General features: G+C 41.6%; 1 protein-coding gene across 1 annotated transcript in view; it reads left to right on the top strand.

Moving 5' to 3' along the window:
• The first annotated feature begins 20,541 nt into the window (after positions 1-20,541).
• Positions 20,542-27,551, top strand: part of Cntnap4 (contactin associated protein family member 4) — a 279,574-nt gene continuing 272,564 nt past the window's right edge. Inside the window, exon 1 of the mRNA XM_057753520.1 lies at positions 20,542-20,749. Within this exon, the coding sequence (XP_057609503.1) occupies positions 20,659-20,749 (91 nt within the window). The 5' untranslated portion in view covers positions 20,542-20,658. The remainder of the gene's footprint in view (positions 20,750-27,551) is intronic.

Below are 27,551 nucleotides of genomic sequence, written 5' to 3'. Positions count from 1 at the left end.
ACTAGACAAGTGAAAATAGTTTTTCTACACACCCCAGCAAACAATTAGAAGATATGCTGATGAGAAAGTATATTTGTATATTTGAAATATACCATTTACAAGTAAATTCAGAATAGATATATAAATAACTGTGTTAAAAATTTTTGCAAGTTTATGCATGGGTGTCTAAAAACTTTGCTAGGATGCATTAAACAAAACCTTAACAGGTGGGGATTTAATTTATGGGAACAGTGCAAATACCCACTTGATGGTTGACTGTAGGCTTGATGCTGCTGCAATACAATCCAGACATTTTCCCATGAAACTAGACGGGGAGATTCTAAAGCTCAAGTAAACCTGAAAGCTGGAGACTATTTATGTGGGAAGGGAAGGGCTTAAGAGAGGACAAAGATGAGCTAAGTGGACTGATTTTCACGCATGAAATGTCGTAACGGGACATTTAACACTATACACTAGTTTCTAAAACTTTCTAAAAAGACAAAACAGAAGTTCAAGGGTCTCGGCAAGGGTCTCAGGTCTGAGTAAGCCAATGGTGGGACTTGTTCTAGAGACCAGGACATTAAGAACTCTGATAATTCTTGAATTTTGCATGCAAATGGACGGAAATAGAAAACACTATCCTGAGTGAGGTAAGCCAGACCCAAAAAGAGGAACATGGGATGTACTCACTCATATTTGGTTTCTAGCCATAAATAAAGGACATTGAGACTATAATTCGTGATCCTAGAGAAGCTAAATAAGAAGGTGAACCCAAAGAAAACATATAGTCATCCTCCTGGATATTAACCTTCATCAGGTGATGAAAGGAGACAGAGACAGTGACCCACATTGGAGTACCGGACTGAAATTCCAAGGCCCAAATGAGGAGCAGAAGGAGAGAGAGCACGATCAAGGAACTCAGGACCGCGAGGGGTGAACCCACACACTGAGACAATGGGGATGTTCTATCAGGAACTCATCAAGGCCAGCTGGACTGGGTCTGAAAAAGCATGGGATAAAACCGGACTTGCTGAACATAGCGGACAATGAGGACTGCTGAGAAGTCAAGAACAATGGCACTGGGTTTTGATCCTACTGCACATACTGGCTTTGTGGGAGCCTATGCAGTTTGAATGCTCACCTTACTAGACCTGGAAGGAGGTGGGAGGTCCTTGGACTTCCCACAGGGCAGGGAACCCTGATTGCTCTTCAGGCTGATGAGGGAGGAGGACTTGATTGGGAGAGGGGGAGGGAAATGGGAGGCAGTGGCGGGGAGGAGGCAGAAATCTTTAATAAATAAATAAATAAATTTAAAAAAAAGAACTCTGATAATTAATAGTGTTCCACTTTATAAGGCGAATGAACTGAACAGTGGGGTAGCATAGACAGTCCAGGGGTGGTGTCTCTAAGATTATGACAAAAATATAAATTGACATTTCCCCAAAAGGAAGCATGTGAGTGAATAAAGAAATATTGTAAAAAAAAAAAAAATAAAGCCTAATATCATTGCTCTCAGAAAACAAGTAGGAAAACCTACAGGACTGCGTGTAGGCTGCTGGCAGAAGAGTAAGCCACACAGTATTGGAGAGGCTGTGGATGAGCGCGTTTCTATTCGTTACTGGCGGCATTTTAAATTGGCATAATCTTGTTGAAGACTATTTTCATGTTAGCTTACAAACCTGGACGCTTACACACTCTGCGATCCAACTCTGGTTATACGGCTAGTTAAAAATTTACACCTTGCACCAAGAGACATAAGGAAGACAACTGCAACAGCAATATTTATAAGAAAAGCAATCCAGAGGCAATTGAATTAAGTTGAAACAAGTTACAGTAGAGTCCCACAACAAAGACAATGAAAATGAATGAATGGGGTATGTTCTCAAGAGTAACAGGACAATATAGGCTATTCTTGATAATGTCCTGTTGTGTGGGTAAGAACAACAAAAAACCCGTCTAGATGAAGTACAGTTTGCGTTTGCATTAAAAGATTTGTTGCTTTTTTTCACATGCATATGTGTGTGTATGTACATGCATGTGCATGTATGTTGGTGCGCCTATGGAGGCCAGACGAATGTCTTGGTTATCCTGGAGCTGCAGTTATGGTCAAGCAGTTGTGAGCCACCATGTGGGTGCTGGGGACTGAACTTCAGTCCTCTGCAAGAAGAGCAAGTGATCTTAACTGCTGCACCCATCGCTCCAGCAACAGATAAGGTATGGGCTGTTTTCTAACTTCAACAATAAGCCAAAGAAAGAAAAGCTGAGTAATTATTACTATTTTTAATGAAGAAGGAGCCTAAACAAAAGAATGGCGAGGGGACATGACAATTTGTGATGATAGAGGGTTGTAAACTGGAGATTTTGACTAATCCTGTTCTAAGTATCTGATTAAAAAAAGAAACAAAAGGTCAAAAGCATTGACAAATATGTCTAGTGTGTCATACCGAACAGTCTGAAGTCAGCCCGCAGGATCTAATCCAGGATTCTCTGTTTTCTGATGGACCACAAAGGACAGAAGAGACATGTTCCGATGGCTTTTCATTTGGGAGGATTAATTGCCGTTTCTTCTTTATTAGGACATTTCTCTAAGACCTGTAAGTTTAATGTATAGTGTAATATATATGTCACCTCATATTTCATAGCTTCCTTTAGAAAGTAACACAGCAAATAGATATCCCAAAGTACAGAGTATCCTGAAATCAAGTAGATATATCCCAAAGTACAGAGAGTATCCTGACATTTTAATAGAAGACATTGAGAGCAAATTCCATAATGCATTCTCCCACATATGTTTTTGACTCAAACATCTTAGAAAGCTTTTTCATAACATTTTACCTTATCCAAGCTGAAAGGGGCCTTTCAAATCATCTACCCGAATCTTTTTACTTTACAGATAAAGTCCCCAAGGTTTCTGTGCTCATAGCCAACCCTGCACTCAAGGTCACCCTCTTGGTATCAGAATCCCGTGGTGGTTTCCCGGCCTGATCCGGCAAGCTCAGGGATTTCTGTCATTCTGGACAGAATAATGCTTTTAAAAGCAATTTGAGAAAGAGAATGTGAATGCCAACTATCCAGGCGTATTCCTCACAGGGGAGACAGCACTACCGCAAATTTATTATGCTTCTTCAAAGTGCAGCCTCTGTGGAATTTAACCACGGCTACCCATGGAGCCAATCTACCCTATGCTGCAGGTAAACCTTTTTAAAAGAGGAGAGGGGGAGTAAATTAGTGACCACTTCAAGTCTAAAGAGACAAAATTGTTGTGGTAATGTGGGGGAATTTAGAAAGTTCTTAGCTAGCCTTAAAGAGGGGAATCTTTCAAAGGTTTGGTTGATATGTTGCAAAAGAAGTGCCACTTTTGAAGAAACTCAAATGACTTCAACTCCTTGCCAAAGTTTTCTTCTTCCTGTCAACGACTTGTAAGACCTCTGAATGTTATCCAATCCAACTGTCTTTAAAATTTGCATTTTATTTTTTTTATTTTTTTTTAATATTTATTTATTTATTTTGTATACATTGTTCTGTCTGCATGCCTGCAGGCCAGAAGGGGGCACCAGGCCTCATTACAGATGGTTGTGAGCCACCATGTGGTTGCTGGGAATTGAACTCAGGACCTTTGGAAGAGCAGGTAATGCTCTTAACCGCTGAGCCATCTCTCCAGCCCCTAAAATTTGCATTTTAGAATCGCTTGTAACCAAAACAACAAAATAGAACTGGGGATTCAGCGCAGCAGGTGAGCCATTGGCTTGGATGCAAAAGGCCCTAGCTACAATCTCAGTCCCGGAAAACAAACACAAATGAAAAGTCACTTCCTTTTTCCCTGCATACCTCTTTTCCTGAGCAAATACTGACTTATTGCATACCTAACACCTAGATTCCAGTACATATTTTACCTCTGGTTTTTAAAATTTGTTGTATTTCTTTCCTAAACTTAGTCTCAAAGTCTGATCTTTTCACCTTGCCAAGAACCTACTTGTAGTAGTACTTGCTTGCATGTAAGTCCACATTGACTAGAGATCCGGAGAAGGTAGGGCTTATCTTGCTCACTGTTCTGGGCACAGGGTGGTTTGCTTTGTATTACTTCGCTACATCTCATTTTGTTGTTGTTGTTCTACTTCTGATGCCAGGAATTCACATTTTCCACACCTGTAATCTCCATTCCTAATGGGTTCAGCTAATTGGGAGGTAGAGAGAAGGGAGGAGTTGTTATTGCTTTCTTGGGCTCTCTGGTAGAGCAATGGGGTGGTGATGGTGATACCTCAAGCAGTGGAGGTTTCAATAACAGAAGGGCCCGGGGAGGCCATGTTCTGAAGCACCTACACCCGATGCCCATCTCCAAGTGTGGTTCACAAGGAACTCGGTGGTATAGGTGTTATAATTATAATCATCCTGGCTTACCCTGTCATCTGGGTACCCTATCCCTTTAAGAAACATGCTCTACTCACTCCCAATCTCCCCCTTCCTGCCAAGGCAAGCTGATCTCCAGCCTCCTCTCTTCTCTCTCTCTCTGTCCATTCTTCCTCTGAAGAGGCAGGCTTTGACTCTCCCTTGCCCCTTCTTCTCTTCCCTCTCTCTCTGTCTCTCTTTCTCTCTCCCCCTATACTCCCTACCCTCCTTTCTCCTCCCGTACCCACTAAATAAAACTCTCCGTACCCAAGCTCTCTCTTCATGCTGTATCTGTCTATCACCTACTGCTGCGGCCTCTCCCACCCACAGTGGGACCTGCGAGGGTCACTCATGTCATAAATTTTTCAGCAGGCACTTGCTAACATTCCTAACTCTTGCCTTCTCCAATTAAGGATGAGTTCCTGCAGTTTCTTTCTTTTTTTTTTTTTTTTAAAAAATATTTATGTATTTTGGTTTTTTTAGGCAGGGTTTCTCTATATAACAGCTCTGACTGTCCTGGGACTCACTCTGTAGACCAGGCTGACCTTGAACTCACAGAGAGCATTTTTCAATCTTTGTGTAATCTTACAAAGCCTGGATATTGGCTAGGTGCAACACATCCTTTACCACTCCTCAGTAAAGAAGGAATTAAGAAGAAGTATGACCATATAAAATAGAATATTACTATGTATTGACCATCTTTCTGGAAAACACCTGACAAATGTGTTGAGGATGGAGGATTGATCTTGGTGTATGGTCTGAGGGAATACAGTCTGCCAGGGGAAAGGCAGCATCAGCCGCTGGCAGGACACACTGTGTCTTTTCAAGAAGTACAGACACCAAAAAGCCATAATGTTATTTGTTTTCTCCTTAGTATTCAGTCTGGGACCCTAACCCATGGAGCGGTATCACCTTCATTCAGGGATTCCCTCTTCAGGTGAACCTCTATGGGGATGCCCTCGTAAACAAAATCAGAGACTTCCCCCCTAGGTGATCTTAATCTTGTGTCAAGTTGACAGTCAAGATTAAGTACCTCGAATCTATCCCTTGTCAGCTGGACACATACATACATCATGTCTAAATCAAACCATTCTTCCTTTGGTCCTTGAAATCTCATGTTCATCTCATAATGCAAAATACATTTAATGCATCTTGAAATGTTCCTAATATTTTAACAGTTTTGATATCTTCCTTCAGACTCAAGCAGTCTCTGAACTGTTAGGCTTAGGAACATCAAAATACAAGTTACATACTTCCAACAAACAATAGTACAAAGCAAACATTGCAGTTCCCGAAGGAAAGAATGGTGCACAGTAAGGAAGTTCAAGGCAAAGCAAGACTAAAACCCAACAGGGTGAACACCAAATCCTATTCCTCTGTGTTTGGCACCTGAGGTTTGTGGAAGAATTACCTGGACTTGAACAGCCTTGCATGACTCCCCCAACCCAGTGCTGTCCTGTAGTCTCTCTTTAAGACTTGTTGGACTGTATGTCTGACCATTTCCTTAGTGGATGCCCCTTGGTCCTGACATCTAGTCAGGACCTAGTGTTTCTACTGTGAAATAAGTTTCATCTTCACGGCTTCATGCAATGTTCTCTCAGGCCTCCCATTGCAGGCCTTCAAACCCTGCTCCGTATTGCCTGTTATCCTCGACTGGGATCTAGATGCAAGCCTCCTGACCTCCAGGACTCTTGAATTTCACACACCTGCCAAGCCAGCAACAAGAGGACGACTCCATTGAGATCTACTACCATCTTGAGACGTACTACAGTCCCCTTCTGTGCGCTTTCAGCTGAACTTGAGAAAACCCTTTTCCAGGCAGTTTTTTTTTTTTTTTTTTTTGAGCAGAAAACCTCTTTGGCATTGTTTGCAGTTCAGTTTTCTCCCTATCAAGTGAATTTGCATTTTTCACAGCTTAGATAGAACCTTGGATGGGAAGGTAGGCTTGTGCCTCCAGGGACCTTTTCTCTTGTCACAGCACATCTTTCTGCTCCACTTTCTGCTTTCTCATTGTACGCCTGGGTAGAGAGTGGCAGTTCTGCTGGAGCCTGAGTTCTGTGCTGTTTCTGGATTTCCTTTACCAAAGAAATCACTACTTTTGATCTCTGCTTTACCTAAGTTGCCCACGTGTAGGTAGAATGCAGCCAGACTCTTTGTAAGACTTTGGCGTGAATAAACTGTAGCCCAGTTTCCAATACAATCTTTGCTCACTTCTGAAATCTTTTGAACGGTACCACCACTGTCTGCCTCCAAGTTGGCATTCTTGTCATTCAAACTCCCAGGAGACCAACCTCTTAAGCTCTACATACAACATTTTAGGGCTACTTTAGGCTTCAGTTTCAAATTCTAACACATTCTTCCCACATATGAACTCCAAAAGCCTATGAATCACATGGCTAGTTTGGTCACAGATATAACCGCACTCCTGGTAACATTTTGTGTGTTTGTGTGTGCGTGTGTGCACGCACGCACGCCAAAATATCGACAGAAGCATTAGAGAAGAAATGGTTTGTTTTGGCTCAAGGTTTGAAGGTGTTATCTGTCATGCTGGGGAACCACAATGGCAAGACCATGATGTAACTGGTCACATGCTGTCTAGTCAGGAATCAAGGATACATGAAAGCTGGTAGTTCATTCTTCTCTGTTTTGTTCGGTGTGGACCACAGCCCATGGAATGGTATGTTTCCCTCCCATTCAGGGTGGGTCTGTCCATGGCAGCTAAACCTCTGTGGAGATGCTCTCACAGATATGCCTTGAAGTTTGTCCATAAGGTGATTTAAATCCTGTCATGTTGACAAGCAGTTTAAATACCATGTAATCGTTGCATTATTAAGGCAGTATCTAAATGGAGTGTCTCATTTCAGGAATTTAGTTTTTTCTTAATTTAACCTGGTCTTTTGGTAGATCATTTCTGCAAGGCTTTTGAGTTGCAAAAAGATCCTTATCATTATGGTGATATTTTCTCTAGAAAATTGCATAAATATGAAGGACTTCAATAATAAAAATATTTTAATTAAAAAATTAATCTGGAGTAACAGTATCTAAAACTATAACAGGCATACTATAGAAACCCAGAAAGGTCAGATCTACTGTTCTGCTGTGGTACTCTATCAGATATAATTTCTATATTGTGTGTTTTGATCATTAAGACTGAGTATGCTAAACTTCTTGCTTGGTCTAAGCATATGGAGGTACCAAAATATTTATAATGATAATCATTCGTATATTTGAAAATCTTTAAACTTCTTGTTTTCTTTTTGTAATCAATGATTGAACCCATTTATCAGACTTTCTCTATGTTTTATTAACTGGATTAGACTAATATCATATTTACAAGCAATCTAGAAGGATAGTATGAATACTGGGGATCCTAGGGCCTCACACATACCAGGCAAGTGTTTTGCTACTGAGTTATCAGCCCTAGTACTTTCCTTTGATGTAAATGTTCTATCTGATTTGTCCAACACAGTGCTTACAAGATACAGGCACTGTTGAACTGAGATGGGGCTAGTCTGGTTGAGCAGCTTTCTCTGCAAGTGGCTACTAGTTACTGTATTGAACAATGGGTAGAAATAAAGTGACGTCATGCATACAGCTACCTGATAAGACTGACTTTCCTGATAACACACAGAACGTAAGTTGGTCTCTAAGAAAAGCAAGCAGACGCTATGACTGTTTCTCCCTTCCCTACTTCTGTAAAGATGGCTCCATCGCTGGACTTGTGGAAGTAATGACCACTTTTACTTGTAGGAGATTAACCCCAGCCACCCTCCCTCTTCTCCAACAGCTTTCTACCTGGGACTTGGAGAATTGCTCCCTTATGGCACATCAGGCTGCTGGGCATGAAACTCACTGTGGTGTGGATCTAAAGATCGAGGTGGTGGGTGGATTTGATTTCCCTGGACCTGCCTGAGGCCAAAACTGTTTCTGCATCATTATTCTAAGAAATGAAAACTTTCCATGAGGCAGTCTCAAGCTCTAAAGCATAAATGCTTGTAGATACAAATTTTTTCAAAGTCCTTATCTACTGAATTCTTTGTTTTGAAAAGTAGCTGTGTTCCCTTCCTCTTAAATCTATAAAGACATCACAAATCTAAGCATGATATTTTCAGCGCTATGCATTCCTACTGGGATAAGCTTTTTCTATCAGAGAAGTGAAACTCAATGCTGGATTCTGAGATTTCACTGAGACAAAACAGGAGGTAAAAACATCCCCTATCCATAACTATCCCTTTCTTCATAGTCCATTTCCCTGGCTACACTCTATTTTTTTAAAAGATTTGTTTTCTTAGTTGTGTGTGTGTGTATGATTGTGTATGCCACGTGCATTTAGGTGCCCATAAAGGCCAGAAGAGGGCAATGGGTTTCCTGAAGCTGGAGATACAGGTAGTTGTGAACCCCTCCTACATGGGTGCTGGCACCAAACTCAGATCCTCTCAAGAGCAGTGTGTACTTGTAACCCCTGAGCCATCCCTCAGGCCCCACACGCTATCTTTTCTGTTGGTTTTCTTCTTCCACCAAGCCCTTTTGAGTCAGATAACATTTCCACTGCTATACACCACAATCAGTGCCTTGCAAAATGATCAAATCCATAATGTTCAGATGAGGAGGATCTAAATGATTTCTCTGACTCAGTATACTCGAGTTTCAGGCATGTTTAGGGAGCTATATGCTCTGTCCTATGCTAAATAGATTTAAAACAATTTGATTAACCTTAGATTTATTTTCTTATTCTTGAAATAGCACCTTAATGTTGTGCACTTACTGCTCTTAGGTGTGAAATTAGCCTTGAACTTGAGTCAGACTTATTGTTCTGTGTCAATGAAAACATCTCAATCAAGTATGATCATATAAGGAAACCCACTTATCTATGAATACTGGTGCTATAATTCCTTATGACATTATGTTAGAGACAAGACTATCCACAGCATATCCAAATACTAACCTTAAAGAAACACCCCATTCCAATTTAGATCTTCTCATAGTGGAGGAAATCTTTTTGCAGGACATAATCTAGAAAGAAGATTTTTCATGCTATGCCTTGTTCATTGTGCGGATAATAGAAGAAGGTGACACCATTAATTTTTATACTTCTATCATCTATAGAAGGACAAGTATCAGATTTGGGCTCTTAACTGAAATAAATAAAATAAACAGGAATGGTACCTTAAATAATGGGCTTTAAGATCCTACATAGAAGTCAATGATCTCTAAAAGATAAGAAATGAGGTGGTTATTATGATTTCTATAGCTTACTGCCTGTACACTGCTGCCAGCCTTGGTACAGGAGGAGAAACACAGAATGCAAGGGTAGAGATGGTCACACAGGGAGGCCCTTGGACACTTACGGAAGATTCTTTTGATATTCAGTAGAGTATGAACCAGTACAGGTATGTAAAGAAACATAGGCTAAAAACACTTATGAAAAGCTAGTATAGATGTTGGTCACAGGGCTGGGGACAGTGCTGTTTTTAATAAGACAGTTAGGATAGACACATAAATACCCAGGGCATTGTCTAGACCACTCAGGAATCGCTATCCTCAGGGGCAGGTAGTAATTAGCATTATATGAAAGATCACTCTAGACTTATGTAACAAAATCATAAAAGCAAGGCTTGACTGTATCATGCTATTTCCATGTAATAACTACATCCCCCCAAATGCAGCTCAAGATTTATATGTATAAAAACGTACAGCCACCAATGATGTGACAGTAATACAATGTTTTCTATTAGTCAAAGAGTAAAACTTTAGGTGTTTGGGGAAGATAACTCATGAAGAGAAAAACGATATCAGAACATAAAAAAATGCCATAATAATATACAAAGTAAAGCACTACTAAATCACAAGGCAATGGGTGCAGTAAGTGTCCATCAGTCCACACTGCCAAATAAATAAATAAAATAAATAAATAAATAAATAAATAAATAAATTCAGGAGAATCCATAGATCTGCCATGAGGAAGACTCCCACATGATTTATACACTCTCTATCCTCAAGTAGGAGACACATAATTTCTCATTTTTCAAGTCTGAACTCCATATAGTAACTTCTTGCCAAAGAAGGACTAAGAGAGAGAGGAGAGAGAGAGAGAGAGAGAGAGAGAGAGAGAGAGAGAGAGAGAGAGAGAGAGAAGGTACAGCTTTACAGTCGAAGAAACTGGAAAACACTGTCCCCATAAACATCTCAAGGTCAGCATCATCAGCATTAAGTCACCACGTCAGTGAGCATCCTTGACAGGGTGTGATAGCTAGACACCTGCTTCTGTGCTCTTCCTCCACAAGACAAAGACTGCATCAGAAAAGTGTGCTGAGTAGCGGAGCATACACATTAATTGTCACAAAGAGCCAAAATAAGAACTTTGAGGAATTGTCCTAGATAGGAGGATCCTAAGAAGACATGAACATTAAATATGATGTGGGAATCTGAATGGGTTTCTAAAGCAGAGAAAATATCTCCAGCAATGAAGAACACCTGATTCGGCTTTAGTTAATGTCTATCAGCACCAGTTCGTTAGCTGTAGTAACAAATAGACCAAAATGGTGGAAGACAGTAATGATAAAACAGCGAACATATGAAAGGAGGGCCCACTGTCCTTGGAATTTTTCAGTAAATATAAACCTTTTTGGATTAAGGAATTATTTAAAACTGAAATACTTTTGAATATTAAAAGACAACATTCACTGACTAATGTATGGCATTTTTAAAGATTTATTTTTTCCTGTCTTAATTATGTGCACGTGTATATTTCAGGGTGTGGGCACATGAGTGTTGGTGACTCAAAGGTCAGAGGGGTTGGGTCCCTGAGCTGGTGTTGTAGGTGGGTGTGAGCTGCCTGCTGTGGGTACTGAGAACCAAATCTTGGTCCTCTGGCAGTGTAGAAGGTGCTCTTAACCACTGGCATGTCTTTCTGTTACTGCTGTATTTCTTAAGGGAGTATCGGGTGTTACTGATAATTTGTATCTTAACTGGTAATTAAACCTTTGTTATAGGAGGTTGTGTCAGGGGAGATGTGAATAGAAAAGTCTCTCTGCTAAAGCTTAAGTATTTGTAAAGCTTCAGTCAAATGCTCTACCACTGAGCTATGGTGTGAGCCTTTAACCCCAGCACTCAGGCAGGCAGAGGCAAGTGGATCTCAGCGTGTTCCAGGCCAGCCTAGTCTACACAGTGAGTTTTAGGACAGCCAGAGGTACACAGAGAATTCCTGTCTCAAAAACAAAAAACAAACAAACAAAAAAAGTATTTGTGAAGTTGTAAAACTCACTATGTTCTTCAGCAACACAGTATCCACCGCCTTTAGCAACAGATACAAGAGAGGAATAGTAACACAGAGAGCAACATAAATCTGCTAGGAAAAATGCTTGTAGGTTACAGAACAAGCCCCTTGCTTAAAAATAGGACAAAAGGTTCTGTTGTTGCTTTGTATTATGGAGATCTTACAGCGTTGGATCTGCAGGGCTGGCCCCTTCACACGCTCTAACAGTTTGTAGATGAGGTGAATGTTGGAGTGGACCAACTCATAGTCCTAGTTCTGGACTGGGTGGTAGTTGGATTGGTCAGCCTGCCAGCTTTCCCTCATCTACACCATGAGGGTGAGCTCTCTAGCACTGCCCCAGCTAGCTCACCCGCTGCAGCAGGCAGGAAGGAGAGAGACCACAGGATATCCATGAGGTGTCCCAATGAGAGTCTAGTATTGAGGGTGTAGCAGTAGCCAGAGGCCTCGGACCAGACCAGTGATTCATTGCATGAACAGGTACAAGCAAAGACGTGTGGACTAAAGGACAGATTGTGTGAGTCACCGTGCCACACTGCAGTTTCCATACTGAGACATTTGGTTTTTTTATTTTTTGTATGCTAGTTAGTATAGTTGTTTTTCTTTTGAATTTTGTTTTGTTTTGTGGGGGAGGTTGCAAAGGCAGAGGGTGGATATGAAGGGATGGGGAGATGGATGGGATTGGAATTAATAAAAAATAACAAAAGTAAATACTTTTGTAAAAGATTGATCCTACAAAAGATGAATTCATGACAATAATAGTAACTGCAGTATGAATAATAAGAACCCAGAGTCAGATCTTGGAGTTCAGGCTGAAGATCAGAAAAGCAAAACAGCCAAGCCACCGGAGAAGTCTTACCTCTACCAAGGCTGGGTAACTGCAGAGGGAGCCCTGAACCTCTGTCTCCACCCATGTTTTATTCCCCTCTAGTGCTGAGATTAAAGGTGTGTGACTCCCTAGTATTGGGATTAAAGGTGTGAGGCAGAACCACCTGGATCTCTTTTTGCATTGATCTTGTTTAGCCCAGAGTGGCCTTGAACTCACAGAGATACACCTGTCTCTGTCTCCCAAACTTTTGGATTAAAGGTGTGTGCCACCACAGCCCGGCCTCTAGTGGCTTAGTTTTGTTCTCTGATTTTCAGGCAACTTTATTTATGAAAACAAAAACAAAATATCACTATAAGAAACAATGCTATTTTTTTTTTTCTGTAGCTTTGAAGCCTACCCTGGATGCTCTGTAGACCAGGCTGGCCTTGAACTCACAGAGATCCACCTGTCTCTGCCTCGCAAGTGCTGGGTTTAAAGGCATGCACCACCACTACCGGGCTAACAATGCCTATTTTAAAGAAGATTTATTTGAATTTTTTAATCATGTGTATGTATGTGTGTTTAAGTGTGAGATATGTACATATGAATGAGGTTACCCAAGACGGCCAGGAGAGGGCGTCAAAGACCCTGGAGCTGGAGTTAGTGGCACTTGTGAGTGGCTCCACATAGGTTCTGAGAAGTAAAGTCTGGTCCTCTTCAAAAGCAGGGCTCACTCTTAATGCCTGAATTAGTTCTTCAGTCCCATGTCCATTTTTGTATGCTTAGTGGTTATAGCCAGGAAACAATGATTGTGAGCATTAGAAATATATTTGAGAGAGGGCTTTTGGCCCCAAATTATTGTTTGTACTATATTTTAGTTAATAAAATATGTCGGTTTTGAGGAACAACATAAGCAAGATTGTAAATTAGAAAGCCCTTGACTCCCTCCCTCAGAGATAGCAGCCTAATCATCATACATCCCCAACTCGTCTGATGGGAAATCTAAACACCGGGTAAGAGGTTCTTGCATCCAGGGAAAGTGCGAAGCCGACTGAATGGGGGTGTGCTAGAAGAATCCTGGCATTTCACTCACCAGAGCCCTTCTCTGAGCGTGGTGCAGTGTGTTCAGAAGAAAATCCTTAACTGCCGATTTCTCCCTGGGGAGGTTTGTGTCTTTCCCGAATTTAAATACTGAGAAGAACCAGGAACTAGGCTAGGGCTGATGAGAAGGAAAGCGATCCACTTACCATAACATCACAGAACGTCGGCACCGCAGCTTGTCTACAGGGGGATCTGACTAGCAGGAGCTGGCAAACCTCTCTAATGAGATGACACACAGGAGCCCCCAAAGGAGGCAGTCTCATAAAAGGCTTGAGAGATTTCTACTCTGTAGCTCAGATGACTGGCTTGTGAAGCCTTTTTGTATAAAACAAAATCATACGACTGGAGACTTGGCTGACTTTTAAACACCTACTTTCCAACAGAGGACAACAAGGCTTATGAAGAGACATGGAAGCACACTCCAATCAAAATTGCACAGCAAATCTCCAGAAACCAACCTTCCATAAGTGAAAATATAAGAATTGCTACACAAATAATCCTAACTAACTTTCACAACGATGCTTGGTGAATTAAGAGAGTCATGACAAAAAACCCAAAACACACAACAACAACAACAACAAACCCCAAAACCAAACCAGGAAAACAATGAGAGACCTAACTGATGATGTGGGCGAAGGGGCAGAAATCACAGAGAAGAGGCCAGTAGGGAGTCCGGGGCTCAAGAACACGGACACTGGGTTCAACCATTTGCTGCAGGGACTCAGCATCGGAACTTCAGAACTGACAGGGCAGATGGAATGAGTGAACGAAGGCAGGGCACTCAAAATACTCATGGCAGAAGGCTGCAAAAGAAAACCAAAGGATGGAGAAAAGTAAAGGCAGTGCAGATCATGGGGAGTTCAGAATGAAAAGGGAGAAAGGGAGGCACTGTGAGGCTGATGGGATAAGGGCCCCAAGTGTCTTCAAGCTGAGGTGAAATGTGTACACACAAATTCATTTAAAGGACCCAACTAGTATTATCTAAGGAGGAGAAGGGAGTGTGGTAGGATTTCCGTGAATGTTATTGTTGGCTTGGTGTATTGGTGGAACTTCAACACAGTCTAGTAAGACTTAAAAAGTCACAGACAAGGACAGTAACTTGAATAAAGAGGGGGAAAAAAAAACCCTAGTCATATACACATAGCAGCGTACACGAGGAGACCAGAATACTTATCAGCAATGTAGAAGTTCCTTAAGCAAACAGAGAGGCTGGACAGGTGGCTTGGTTGATAAAGTGTCTGCTGCCCAAGCTGAGGACCCAAGTTTGAATCAATATTACTGACGGAAAGAGCCAGATATAGTGGAGCAAGCCTGTAGTCTTAGGACAGGGAAGGTGCAGACAAGGAAATCTTGGAGTTTGGAAGATAGTTCCATCAAATTAGTGAGTGTCACCAGGAGAACACGACCCACAGAATCAATTAGGCAGGGCTCATAGGGGCTCACAGAGACGGAGGCTGCCTGTGTGGGGGTGCGCTAGGTCCTTTGTGAATGTTATGGTTGTTAGCTTGGTGTTTTCTTAGGACTTCAACAGTGGGAGTGGGGTGTCTCTGACTATTTTGTCTGCTCTTGGGACTCTTTTCCTCCTGCTGGGTCACCTTAACCAGTCCTGATATGAGAGTTTGTGCCTATTCTTATTGTTTCTTTTGTGCCATGTTTGGTTAATATCTTTGGGAGGCCTGCTCTTTTCTGAAGGGAAACAGAGGAGGAGTGGATTAGGGGAGAGGAGAGGTTGGGATTGTGAGGAGTAGCGAGAGGGGAAACTGTGGTCTGGATGTATTGTACGAAAGAGGAATTAAAGCAAATAGTGAGCTCCACGTTTAGCAAGGGCCCTGCCTCAATAAAATAAGATGGAGAGTGATTGAAAGACACCCAACCACCACATCAGCCCTCCCGATAGGCCAGTGCCCACACACCTGCACACACAAGCACACACACAAATTGAAAGTAGACTTTATATATGATCCATAAATTCCACTTTCAGGTATATATCTCAAAGAGACACACATGTTCATGTCACTTATATCAGCATTAGTCACAACAACCAAGTCCTAGATGTGCAAAATGTCCATTGACCCATGAGGGAAGAAAGAAAATGTGATTTGTATGCACAATGGAATATCATGTAATCTTAAAAAGAAGGACAGTTGTCACCTGATACAATCTGATGAACTTTGAGACACTATGTTAGGTGAAATAATCTTGTCACAAAAGGGCACATGCTGTGTGGGTCCACATGTATGAAATATCTAAATAACCCAGAATAGAAACATGATTCCTATGAGCTAGTGAATGGATGACCCAAAATGGAGTAGAAATATGGTCTCTAAGGCCTGGTGAGTGAAGGGATGGTGTAGGAGGGCCTTCTGTTTGTGTGTTGATTTCATTGGTTAATAAAGGAAATGCTTTGGGGCTATAGCAGAGCTGTAGAGGAACAGAGCTAGGTGGGGAAAACTAAACGGAATGCTGGGAGGAAGAAGGCAGAGTCAGAGAGAGAGATGCCATGGAGCTGCCAGAGACAGACACTGGTAGGAACTTTAGCCAGTAAGCCACAGCCACATGGTGATACACAGATTAATAGAAATGGGTTAAATAATATAAGAGTTAGCCAAAAAAAAAAAAAAAAAAAAAAAAAAAAAAAAAAAAAGCTAGAGCTAATGGGCTGGGCAGTGATTTAATTAATACAGTTTTTGTGTGATTATTTTGGTTCTGGGCAGCTGAGATGAGCAAGCAGCCAAGCAGCTCACCCCAACAAAGGGATTGGTGTTTGGTGAGTACATAGTTTTGGTTTTGCAAGATGAAAACATTCTAGACAGATCTATTAGACAATAATGTGGATGTATGTGATATTTAACATATTGAATGATTATGAGGGTTGATTATGGTTTTCAGTTTGACTGGAGTAAGAGATGTAGAGGACCCATAAAATGCATCTCTGTTTGTATCTGGAGTTACTTCCAAAGAGGATTCACATGTGGGCTGATGGCTGGGAGAGAAAGAATTGCCCTGAGTGTGGCTGGCGGTATCTAGTGGGCTTGTGCCCTGGCTGTCAAGATAGAAGTAGTGGAAGAAGGTGGATGCATGTCAGCAGGGTCCAGTTCTTTCTGAGTCAGTGTTGCTTCCTTTGTTCACTGGCGGTCAGACTCCAGCTATTGCAGTGTTTCTATGTGGATTCAATACAAACAACTATCCAGGCTTTCAGAGCTGGGCCCAGTAAGGTGTCCAGCTTTATGGGCTGGGCAGCTACCCTGTCTCAAACAAACAAACAACAACCCCCCCCCAAAAAAAAACCCAAGCAAATAAATAAAAATAAATAAAAGAAATAAGAAAAATTCAATAGTTTAATATTCTCTCTCTCTCTCTTTCTCTCTCTCTCTCTCTCTCTCTCTCTCTCTCTCTGTGTGTGTGTGTGCACGTGCATCCTTGTGGGGCCAGAAGTAAACTTCAGGTCTTGCTCTCAGGACTACCTCGTGGTGATTTTTAAGGCAGAGTCTCTTCTTGGGGCCAAGAGCTCATGAATTAGGTTAGGCTGCCTACCCACCCCAGGGAACCCTGGGGACCCATCAGGAACACACCCTCATGCCTACCTTGTTACGTTCATACTGAGGGTCGGACAGATTTAGGCTCTCACACTCACACCGAATACACATGCCCGAATTGTGCAAAGCTGTGTACAACTCAGTCAGACGCCTCGAATGAGTTCCCCCTGTGTACACACCTGTGCTTTTATTTTCTATCTCTGAAGACGACAGAAGAGCCACCGTATACAGGATTTGACAATTGCATATTCTTGGTCAGATCTTACCCTAGTGATCGTATTATCATTGTTTTTACACTAAAGTTTGATTTATATGCATGTCCTCACAGTGAAATTGGGGCTGGAGAGATGATTCAGCAGTTAAGAGCACTGCCTGCTCTTCCAAAGGTCTGAGTTTCATGACCAGCAACCACATGGTGGCTCACACAACCATCTGTAATAAGATCTGGTGCCCTCTTGAGGAAGAAACCTGGTCAGTCATCCTTATTAACATAGACCATGGAACCCAATGTGGACAGGTTCAACAGAACCACCATATACGGGCTGCCCATGCATGCTTCAGCATTGCCAGGGCATAAATTTTATTTTCATTTTTTTCAAGATGAAATTGATTATTTTTCCATTTTTACTTTGTATATTAAAAAAAAAATGAGACAAAAGCCTTAGCATTAAACTTGTCTATCTCTTTCCTACCCTCATCACCCTCAGAGGCAAGGTCTGAGACTGAAGTAAGAGACTAAGCTGGGACTCACTTCCTTTCCCAGTTCTGAGACTGAAGGTTAGATTTTCTGTGTAGATGAGGTTGAGCTTAAAATTTGATCTTTTTGCCTCTACCTCTCCAGGGCTGGGACTTAGGTATTAATGTGCCACCATATTAATTTTCTTTTCCAGCCATTCTGGTGGGGCCAGAGAAGTGAAGTATGGGTCAGTAGGTCTTGGCATTCAACCCTTTTCCACCTTCAGACGATCACATCTCTTTGGAGCACCTGGGATATGGACCTGTGTTGTCAGGCCAGGTTGTCTTAAATTTTCCATCATCATAAAATATATAATTGTTGTTTCAATTTTGATCCAATACTAATCTTCAAATTTTCTCATTTGTTTTTATGTAAACAGTTACAAGTTTAATAGGGCGATAACATTTCCTTCTGGAAAACCCAAGACTTTGCTGCCAAAGCAACAGTTTTACAGGCCCATAGACCAGACTATTAAATCCATCTTTTCTTCTTTCCTTCTTTCCTTCTTTCCTTCTTTCCTTCTTTCCTTCTTTCCTTCCTTCCTTCCTTCCTTCCTTCCTTCCTTCCTTCCTTCCTCCCTCCCTCCCTCCCTTTCTTCCTTCTTTCTTTCTTTTCCTCCTTGTTGAGACAGGGTCTCACATAGCCCAGACTTGCTTCAGATTTGCTCTGTTGCTGAGGATGACCTTGAACTCCGGATCCTCCTACTCCCACCTCCCAAGCGCTCTAGTGCTGGCAGTCAAACCCAGGACCCTGTGGCTTCTAGGTTAATACTCTACCAGAGCTATATCTTCAACCCTCCATCTTTCTGTTTTACTCAGGGTAGTACTCTTGACAGCGCAGTCTCACAGAAGTCTAGAAGGACTATTCTCTTCCTTCTGTAAGTGCAAGATATCTTCCTCAAATGATCTCTTTAATAATTTAATTAGATAATAAGTGGCAGATAACATGTAAATTAAACTATCTCCCAAATAATCACTGATATAAATTGTTAATACATAGTTGTTTTTCTTGACATTTTATGGCTTGAAAACCAAGTCAAAAATGTAGGTCTAGCAACACAGAAAATACAAATACTCAGGCCCTGCTTTTCTTTTCCCCCTGCTATTGGTTTTGAGGCCTGGGATTTATACAGGAGTGTGTGTGTGTGTGTGTGTGTGTGTGTGTGTGTGTGTGAAAATCTGATATGAGGGCAGCAAGCCCTTGGCTGCGATCAGTAGAACCAGAGTCAAAAATCCCAAGTCCAGTTTCTTCACTCTGCTTCCTAACTCAATGACCCTACAAATCAGTCCCTTCTCTTTTCTTGTTTTTTTTTTCATCTGTAAAATAGGAAAACAGAACATTTCCCATTTGGCTTTGTTTGAAGTCAAGAGCTAAACAATTATGCTTGGTTGATGGATGGTTCTCTCACCCCACCCTGTTTTCATTGCCCGGCAAGGCTGCTGATGAGAAAGGCTTGAGCTTCTCCCTGTTTCAAACACCAAGATGTTGCTTTTTTGCTTGAGACTTCCTGAATTCCTGTCTCTATGATGCCTAGGTAATCAGCAGGAAGGCATCTTGACATTTACTTTAAAGAGATGATTTACACTCTCTGATACCGTGTGAGGCACAGCTTTGTATGGGGTCTTAGCTTCATCATTTAAATGATTTAATATTGTGCACAAGCAATAGTATCCACGGGATGGCCACTGGATGAGTATTCTCTGTAGTAGTTGATCATGCGTATGTTGGGGGGGGGTCCCTGTTTTTCGTATTCCATCATTTTCCGTTTTGTGGAAATGGAAATGCCCTCTGGGAATTACTATTAAAGAACACGATTGTGGAATGCTGCCTACTCACAGAAGGATGCGTTCACAAAACTCAATCTGGCCAGAGCACTCCACTGGTGGATTTGTATTCCTGAAGCAACAACTAAAATAAGAAATGTTAATTTCTTGCAGACTATTATCAGATGATTTTTAAATATCTGCCAAGCAGGAATGTCTGTTCCCATGTGAGGAATTTCTGTAATAAAACCTTGGCACCAGAGCACAAGGCGATAGTTTTACAGAAACGGAGAAAAACAGCAAGCGTTTTCCCGGAGGACAGTTTTAGCTACAATTCACCAATACTTGCTTTGTTATTTCTGTCTTATTCTATGCTTTTGTTTTGAAACATAATGCAATTTTACCTGGATACACTCCCGGGCAATCAGGAAATAGCTCAGTATGTTGGTTGGCACTGCCAAATACAAGACCTGCGGAAAATCAGAAGGCTTTGCCGCCTGGCCGCTTCCCCCACTCCCAAGGCTGGCAGGGCACAAAATGGGTTAAGGCTTATTGAGAATAGAGGGGAGGGAAAGGAGCCCCCGAGGAGGCCAGGAGCAGCGGGCAGCGCCTCCAAGTCCAGCTTCCATCACCTGCAGCGGCTGCGGAGCTCAGAAAGCTGCTAGTTACTGCTGTGCTTTTCGGAGGAGGCAGGATGCTGAGGCCAATTTCTAGGACCACTGTGAGGAGTGGGCGTGGCCTCGGCGGCAGCAGTGTGTAAGCTTGTTAGGGCAGATGCTGGTTGCTTTTCAGTGAGGAACCAGCGTTGGGGGGGGGGAAGCGAGAAGAGAGAGAGAGAGAGAGAGAGAGAGAGAGAGAGAGAGAGAGAGAGAGAGAGAGAGAGAGAGAGAGAGGAGGGAAAGAGGAGGGAGGAGGGAAAGAGGAGAGAGCAGCAGCGCGTGAGAGGAGGGAGGGAGGAGAGAGCCAGAGAGAGCTAGAGATACTGAAGACTCAGTCAGTGCTGGGTGAAGGACTGAGGAGAACCTGTCTCCAGCGTCCTGAGAGCCACTCGAGATCTTTTTGGGGAGCTCAAAATTATGACTATGGAATCTATCACTGGAGCTGTCCTCAAGATGTTACTTCTGTTGTCTACTCCAAACTGGAACAGAGTGGAAGCTGGGAATTCCTGTAAGTACACAGCAAATGATTTAAAACTTGCGGGGGGTCTACGCGCAAAACTTTAATTCTGTTGTTTTTTTTTAATGATTAATTCTTTCAACTGGAATCGCTGTGGGGGGCTAGGCGAAGTACCACAGGAAAATCTGCAAATAGGACTGGGTTCCTCTTGGTCTGGCCAAAATATGCAAAACGTTATCTGGACCGTTTTTTTTTTTTTTTTCTAGCAGAATCTCACTCTCCTTGAATATTCATTGTGGATAGTCAACTTCTAGTAAGACATTAAATCAGCATCTGAATCAGGCACTAGTCCAGGCACCTTTCTTTAGGTTATTGAGTTTCGTTGGGATTCTTTGGCTATCAGGAAACCAACCCACAGGCTTGATATTCTGCTGCAGTAGCTGAGATTCCTGAAGTTTGCGATTTAGCAGGAGCTGGCTGCATCTCTAAAATGATGCAGGCTAATAACTGAAACCTACTGCAGACTTCACAGGCAGGCAGTGCTGGTGGACCAGCTCAGCACTGAAGAGCCCCGGTCCTCCCGGGGAAGAGCAGTCCTAGATGGGCACCCAGCCCTACATCTGGCTTAAAGGGAATTGTGAAGGTGATTTTCCCCCACCCCTCTTAAGTAGTGTTCTCTAGTGGTAGAATTTTCAACTTCATGTATTTGTGATTGTCGTGGTGCTGAGTTCATTGATTCAAGGAACGTTCATTACAGTCTCTTGGCTTAATTTAAATTTCACCCAAAATACATTGGCCAGCTCTCATCAGCTTGCCATTGGAGACAGGAAAAGTTTTGAAAGTTTATATTTAGCTTAAATTCTCCAAATGGAAGCATTTCCCCTTCTGCTATGCATAATAAACAGTTCAGCAAACACAACTTTTTCTTCTTTCTCGGATTTGAAAGACAAGCCTTATCTGCTTTGCATTACAGGAACAGGTTACAAGGCCTGTTCAGGAAGGGATGCCACTGCTGTATTTACCAGGTTTAGGTTTGGGAGACAAGAAGCTGGTAGCTCTCTTTGTTATAGACCCTCCTTTGACTTTGCCTGAGAGCCTTCATGAAGGAAAAACACAGGGAACTCACTGTCATGAGCCCAAGCCCACCCAGACCACAAGGCCATTGGGATTTTCTGCTTCCCTTTTCAGGAACTCATTTAAAGTCACAATTTATCTGCCACTCTGACAAGGAGAGAACTTCACTCCTGGGCTGTACTGTATTTTCCCTTTTCCCTTTTAAATCGGATGTGTGGGAATCTTGTTAAGTCAATAAAGTGTGCGTTGTTCCACCCAGTCCTGATCTTAGGGATCCTGTGGTGATAGCCTTTGACGAGCATTGTAGTAAATAAACAAACAGCTAGGACCAAGAGAGACCAGAACCTGTTCACCCAGGCAATGAAGTTTTGTGGCAAAGGTGTAATTCCTCCAGAAGCTGCATGAGTTCAGTCAAGAGGGAGCACTAGAGGTCACTGTTGCGATGTGAAGAACACACAGGCTCCTTTCCCTGGAGAAGGGCAGAGCTTCACCCTGGCCTAACCCAGTTTGTCTTTCCAACACGTTGCCTGGGGTTCAGTGTGCAGTATCTTAATATAAATAAGTGGGTTGTGAGCTGTTGATGTTTGTCTGCTTGCTTGGAATCCGATGCAAAGGGTAACCAGAAGATCCGAACTAAAGGGCCTTCTTTCCTAGTACATTTAGCCAAGGAAAAGTGAATAGTTGAGATTTAAGAAGAGGCCAGGGTTCTTGTCTGATCGGCTCTGGTTGGGCCTCTCATTGGTGCAATTTCAGTGTTGGATTTGTATCCATTGGGGCTTGAGTTTTTTCTGAAGACATTGGATAAACTCAGAGAGCCTGGAATTGAAATTATCAGGAGCGCTTAGGTATTAAAGTTGGAATTTTAAGAGTTGACTTTTCTTCAAGTGTCAAATTCATAATTCAGTGGCTTCAGATGATTAAGGTGACTTTTAGTAATTTCTTATTGGTTTTTTGACAATGTAATTTGCAAATGTAGATGCAAAGGATTTCATTTCCTAATTTTTTGTATCATTCTTCAGTTTTTACATTTTGGAGGCATCGGCACCCACTTGTTGCTGGGTTAGGATGGAAAGGTCATTTTTGGAAGACTGAGTATGTATTATGTGTTTATGAACAAGGATGCAAGTGAGTTGAAGAACAGGCAACACACTAACACAATGATCTCAAAGTCTTATAAGGCCTCCAATAACTCTTCTAAACCAGATTGTATATTAATAAGAAGTGAATCAATCTTAAATCCCACTAGTAAAGTCAGGGGGAACTGAATATAAGCAAAAGAAAATTAAAGGCCTGTCTCTTGGGTGAATGCAAACACCTTTCTCCTTATTTACAAGTGACTCACAGGGAGAAAAATCTGTCATCCACTGAGTCAGCCTTTGGGTAACAATAAGAGCATTTGCCTAGGGGACTCTGTAAACCTGGGATTAGCTGAACTCTAATTTGAATATTAATTGATCTAATTAATCAACTGGGAAATTTGCATTAGAAAGATTCCATGCAAACACAACCGCCCAACTCCTCTCTCTCTCTCTCTCTCTCTCTCTCTCTCTCTCTCTTTCTCTCTCTCTCTCTCTCCTCTCTTTCATATGCAGGGAAATGTGCACACACCTGTGCACGTGAACACACACAACTAATCCATGTGCCTGCAGTCAGTGACCGCGGCTGTGATCAGACCTGTGGGTTTAATAAGAAATGTATTGAGTGGGTGACATTCTTTGCATCTCGGGTCCCATATGACATCTCCAAGCTGTGAACCAGCACCCATCTTGTACTTTTTGTCCAGGTCAAGATATGTTTGCTGCTCCACTGAGCCATCCTTTTCTTGCAAACACAGCGACCGGCATTCATGCACATGGTCTTACCCTCCTGCTTCCCTTTGACTTCTTAACTTCCTTCTAAGAAAGATGTACTGTATTAAGGCAATTATTTATTTATTTTACTCTTGCTCTTAAGAACCCACCATTTTTTAATATCAAGATGGTTTGGGGGGCTTAACACACCACCTAAGAAGAATGGGAGTGTAACTTGTAACTCCATCCCACGATGGAGGACACACTGAGCCCCACTCTCAGAATAATTAACACCCACTAAATGGCTCACTAATGACTTAATTAGAAGTGAGTTTCTGTCCATGTTCTTTCTTCCCTTTAATTGAAATCAGGGATATATGTCTGATATCTACCCTGAAGGAAGTATCAAAGAATGTGATAAAATCAATAATAGAGAAAGGTGACTGCCTGAATGGATGATCATTCTCACCAGGTCCAACCCAGATACAAGGACAGATCCTCGCTATTAAAATTCAGTTTTGCTGTTCTTTCTAAAAGTTTCTCTTGGTTCTCTTCCCTCCTCCAGATGTGCTTGAGTAATAATAGGAAATTTCTAGAATGCAGTACCGAAGAGCTGTTGAGTGTGATTCACGAGCAATGTGTGATTGTCTGGCTCTTGGGAGTGACGATCAGTAGGTTCTCTGGATCTCTCCTGGGGTCATTTACTCCCATCCTCTGCTCACTACATCAACTCTGGATCCTTTCTGATCCTTTGCCGCAGGGCTAACATAGCTTATAAGCCAATGTGGAGACCAAACACGCCTTCCGTATGACACTCAGTGCTTAATTAAAGTTGTAAATACTGTTATTGTCTTCTGATATTAGTTTTGGAATTCATATCACATATCAACAATTAGAGTCAGTCTTTATGTCAGTGGGCTTTTTTTTTTTCATTAAAAATAGATCAGTGGAACTGTGTAAAGTCATTGGAAACTGTTTGGAATATTTAGCTCAGTGCTTGGGAGAGTATGGCCTATGAATCCAACCTGGCCTCATGCCTGTCTTTGTATGGCCTGTGAACTAGCAGTGGGGTTTGCATCTTTATGTGTGTGTGTGTGTGTGTGTGTGTGTGAGAGAGAGAGAGAGAGAGAGAGAGATCTCTGTGGGACAAAATGGCAGTGTGAAATCTGAGTTTATGTTTATATTAATTGATAAAAATGGTCTTGCATCATGAACCATGCAAATACTGAAGGAGCGGCTCACACTACTGGCAAGTACAACAGGAGAATCCTACACTTTCATGTTTCCTCTATCTATTTCTCCTAAATGACTATTTTGAAAAATCTCATTTCCATGACTATGCAATACCGGCCTTCGTTAGTAACGTTTCACAGCACCTTTGGCTTCTAGGGGGCCACTTTTTTTTAAATTAATTAATTTATTTATTAAAGATTTCTGCCTCTTCCCCACCACCGCCTCCCATTTCCCTCCCCCTCCCCCAATCAAGTCCCCCTCCCTCGTCAGCCCTAAGAGCAATCAGGGTTCCCTGCCCTGTGGGAGGTCCAAGGACTACAGGGCCACTTTTAATCTCAAGTAATTGCATTGCTATGCGGTGCTCGACAGAGTCTGTGAGCAATTTCAACTCAGATGTAGGATGAAAATTCTGCTCTTACTTCACATTCTCACGATCATAAAGGAGTCTACTCTATATGAATCAGAAAAGATTTGGAATCAAATTGATTATGTGAGGGAAATGTTCTTGTGTGAAGAGTGTTCTTGCTTTGAAAGTAACTTAGCAGCTTCCCCAAAATGCTCAAATTGGCAAACTTTCTAGAACAAATTGAAAAATAGATTTTCATTTAAGCACAACCCACTGAGAATTCACAATAATTAAGCAAGTACTTTCCACCTACTCATGCCAGCGTAATTAATTTGTATGTAAATATCGTGTCCATTTGGTATTGTATTTACCATTGATCTCCAGAAACTTGTCATTAGGTTAGTTTTATTCATATTACACTATTTACAGCATTTTGAAGAGCAAGGAAAAATGTGATAGTGTATACTATTAATTTTTATTGTAATTTGAAAATGGTTATGCGTTAAAATTTTATTTTTATGATTTATTCATATTTTTTCTTTTGAGGCATGGTCTCATGTAGTCCAGATTGTCTTTGACCTTGCTGTGTCTGACTTTCAACTCCTGACCCTCCAGAGTCTGAGTTCTGACTCTCAAGTGCCACTAAGCCTGGCTCATAATATTTGTTTTGTTTTGTTTGTTTGTATTTTTGAGACAGGGAGTTACTATGTAGACCTGGATGGCCTAGAACTCACTATTTACATCAGCGTGGCCTTGAACTCACAGAGATCCACCTGCCTCTGCCTCCTAAATACTAAATGTAAACCACCATACCTGGTTCCTAATAATGTTTTAACAATTCAGCTTTAAATGACTATTCTGACTTCTCATCACAAGGACATTTTTTTTTTTTAAGTTCAAGAACATCTTGAGATGTGACCTAGGATGGGTCTTAGTAAGTGAGGCAGTGACTCACGATTGTCTATTGGACATAGATACTTAGGGATAGTGACCTTGACAGTTCAAAGTGTTGAATGTGGTTTTGCATTAGAACATCAGTCTGGCTTCACAAATGTCCATTTTTCTGCTTAGAATGAAAATCTCTTTTATCTCAGATCAATCAATACTGGACCTTTAATGTTGTCAACTAATGAATCATTTGACCTTTAAATTGCCAGTTAGCCCCCAGATTATCCAAGAAATCCTTCACTCTTCATGTTGTTTGTTTGTTTGAGATGGGGTTTCAGGTAGCCCATGCTGACTTTGAACTCTGGATCCTCCTGACTCAAAGAGCCAAGATTACAGACGTGCACCACCGTGCCTGTATTCAGTGTCCTTAAAAAAAAAATCTCTCCTCTGTACTGACTGAAAGTTTGCAGAATGCAAACACTAAAAAGATAAGACAACGCTGCCACACAAATCCCAAGAATGCATATTCATGTTGGTAATTTATTACTTTTGGTGAAATAATAAATGTTTGCATACTTTGATCTGATTTCCCCCATTGCTTATAGTTTATTGTTTTCCATTTTAATTGATTCAGGCATTTTGGCATCACTGACTTGTTTGATATGTATCTAGAATTATTGCTGTTTTCTTGTTAGTTGGAATGATGGAGAAGGATTAATCCACAGAATTTGTGTTACAGATAAAAGCTGCTTTGTGAGTTCACCCTGTTTTTGGGGTAGAAGGGGTTTTGCTGTTGCTGTTGGAAGAATGAACCCTGACTACACAGATGCCTGTGTGAGTGGCTCTTCCAGGTTGAAAACCTTTAGAAATTCTTTTTAACACACCTTGAATTGCAGCATCAGATGCTACAGTTGGTTGGAGTTTGCTCATTTTAAAAAGAAAAAAAAATCTCAGTGGGATGTGATATCACACCTGTGATCGTAATTCTAGCGCAGAGAACGACAAGAAAAGAAAATCATGAAGTCCAGCACAGACCCAATTACATAGTGAGATCCCATTTGATAAAACCCAAGGCCTGGGGATAAATTTTGTGGTAGAACACGTGACTACCATGCTTACCACGCCAGGGTACCACCTCTAGAACTTCCTACTGCCACCAAAGAAGGACAGGAAGAGAAGAAAATGCCTTACAGAAACTACATAGTGATAAAAAGTAGGGAGCTTTGAGAGAGCTTGTTGTGACCACCTGAAGTCTTTCTTTAAAGAAAACACACTCACCAATGAGTGGAATACCTTGAATTCAAGTAATTTACTCCTGAAATTAACATGGCCAGTCAAAGGCTTTGGGGTCTTAAAAGAAGGTTTAAAATGTCTTCAGTTGTAATGGCTTATTTGTTACAATATGAGTTACAATAGATAACATTTCTAAATTAAAAAAAAAATCTTTGTGTGTGTGTGTGTGGCTGTGCAAGTTTATGTTCACACATGTGTTCAGGAGCCCTCAGAGGCTAGAAAAGTACAT

This window comes from Chionomys nivalis, chromosome 21 (assembly GCF_950005125.1).
Source record: "Chionomys nivalis chromosome 21, mChiNiv1.1, whole genome shotgun sequence".
Lineage (NCBI taxonomy): Eukaryota > Metazoa > Chordata > Mammalia > Rodentia > Cricetidae > Chionomys > Chionomys nivalis.
This window is presented reverse-complemented; position numbering and strand designations above follow the sequence as displayed.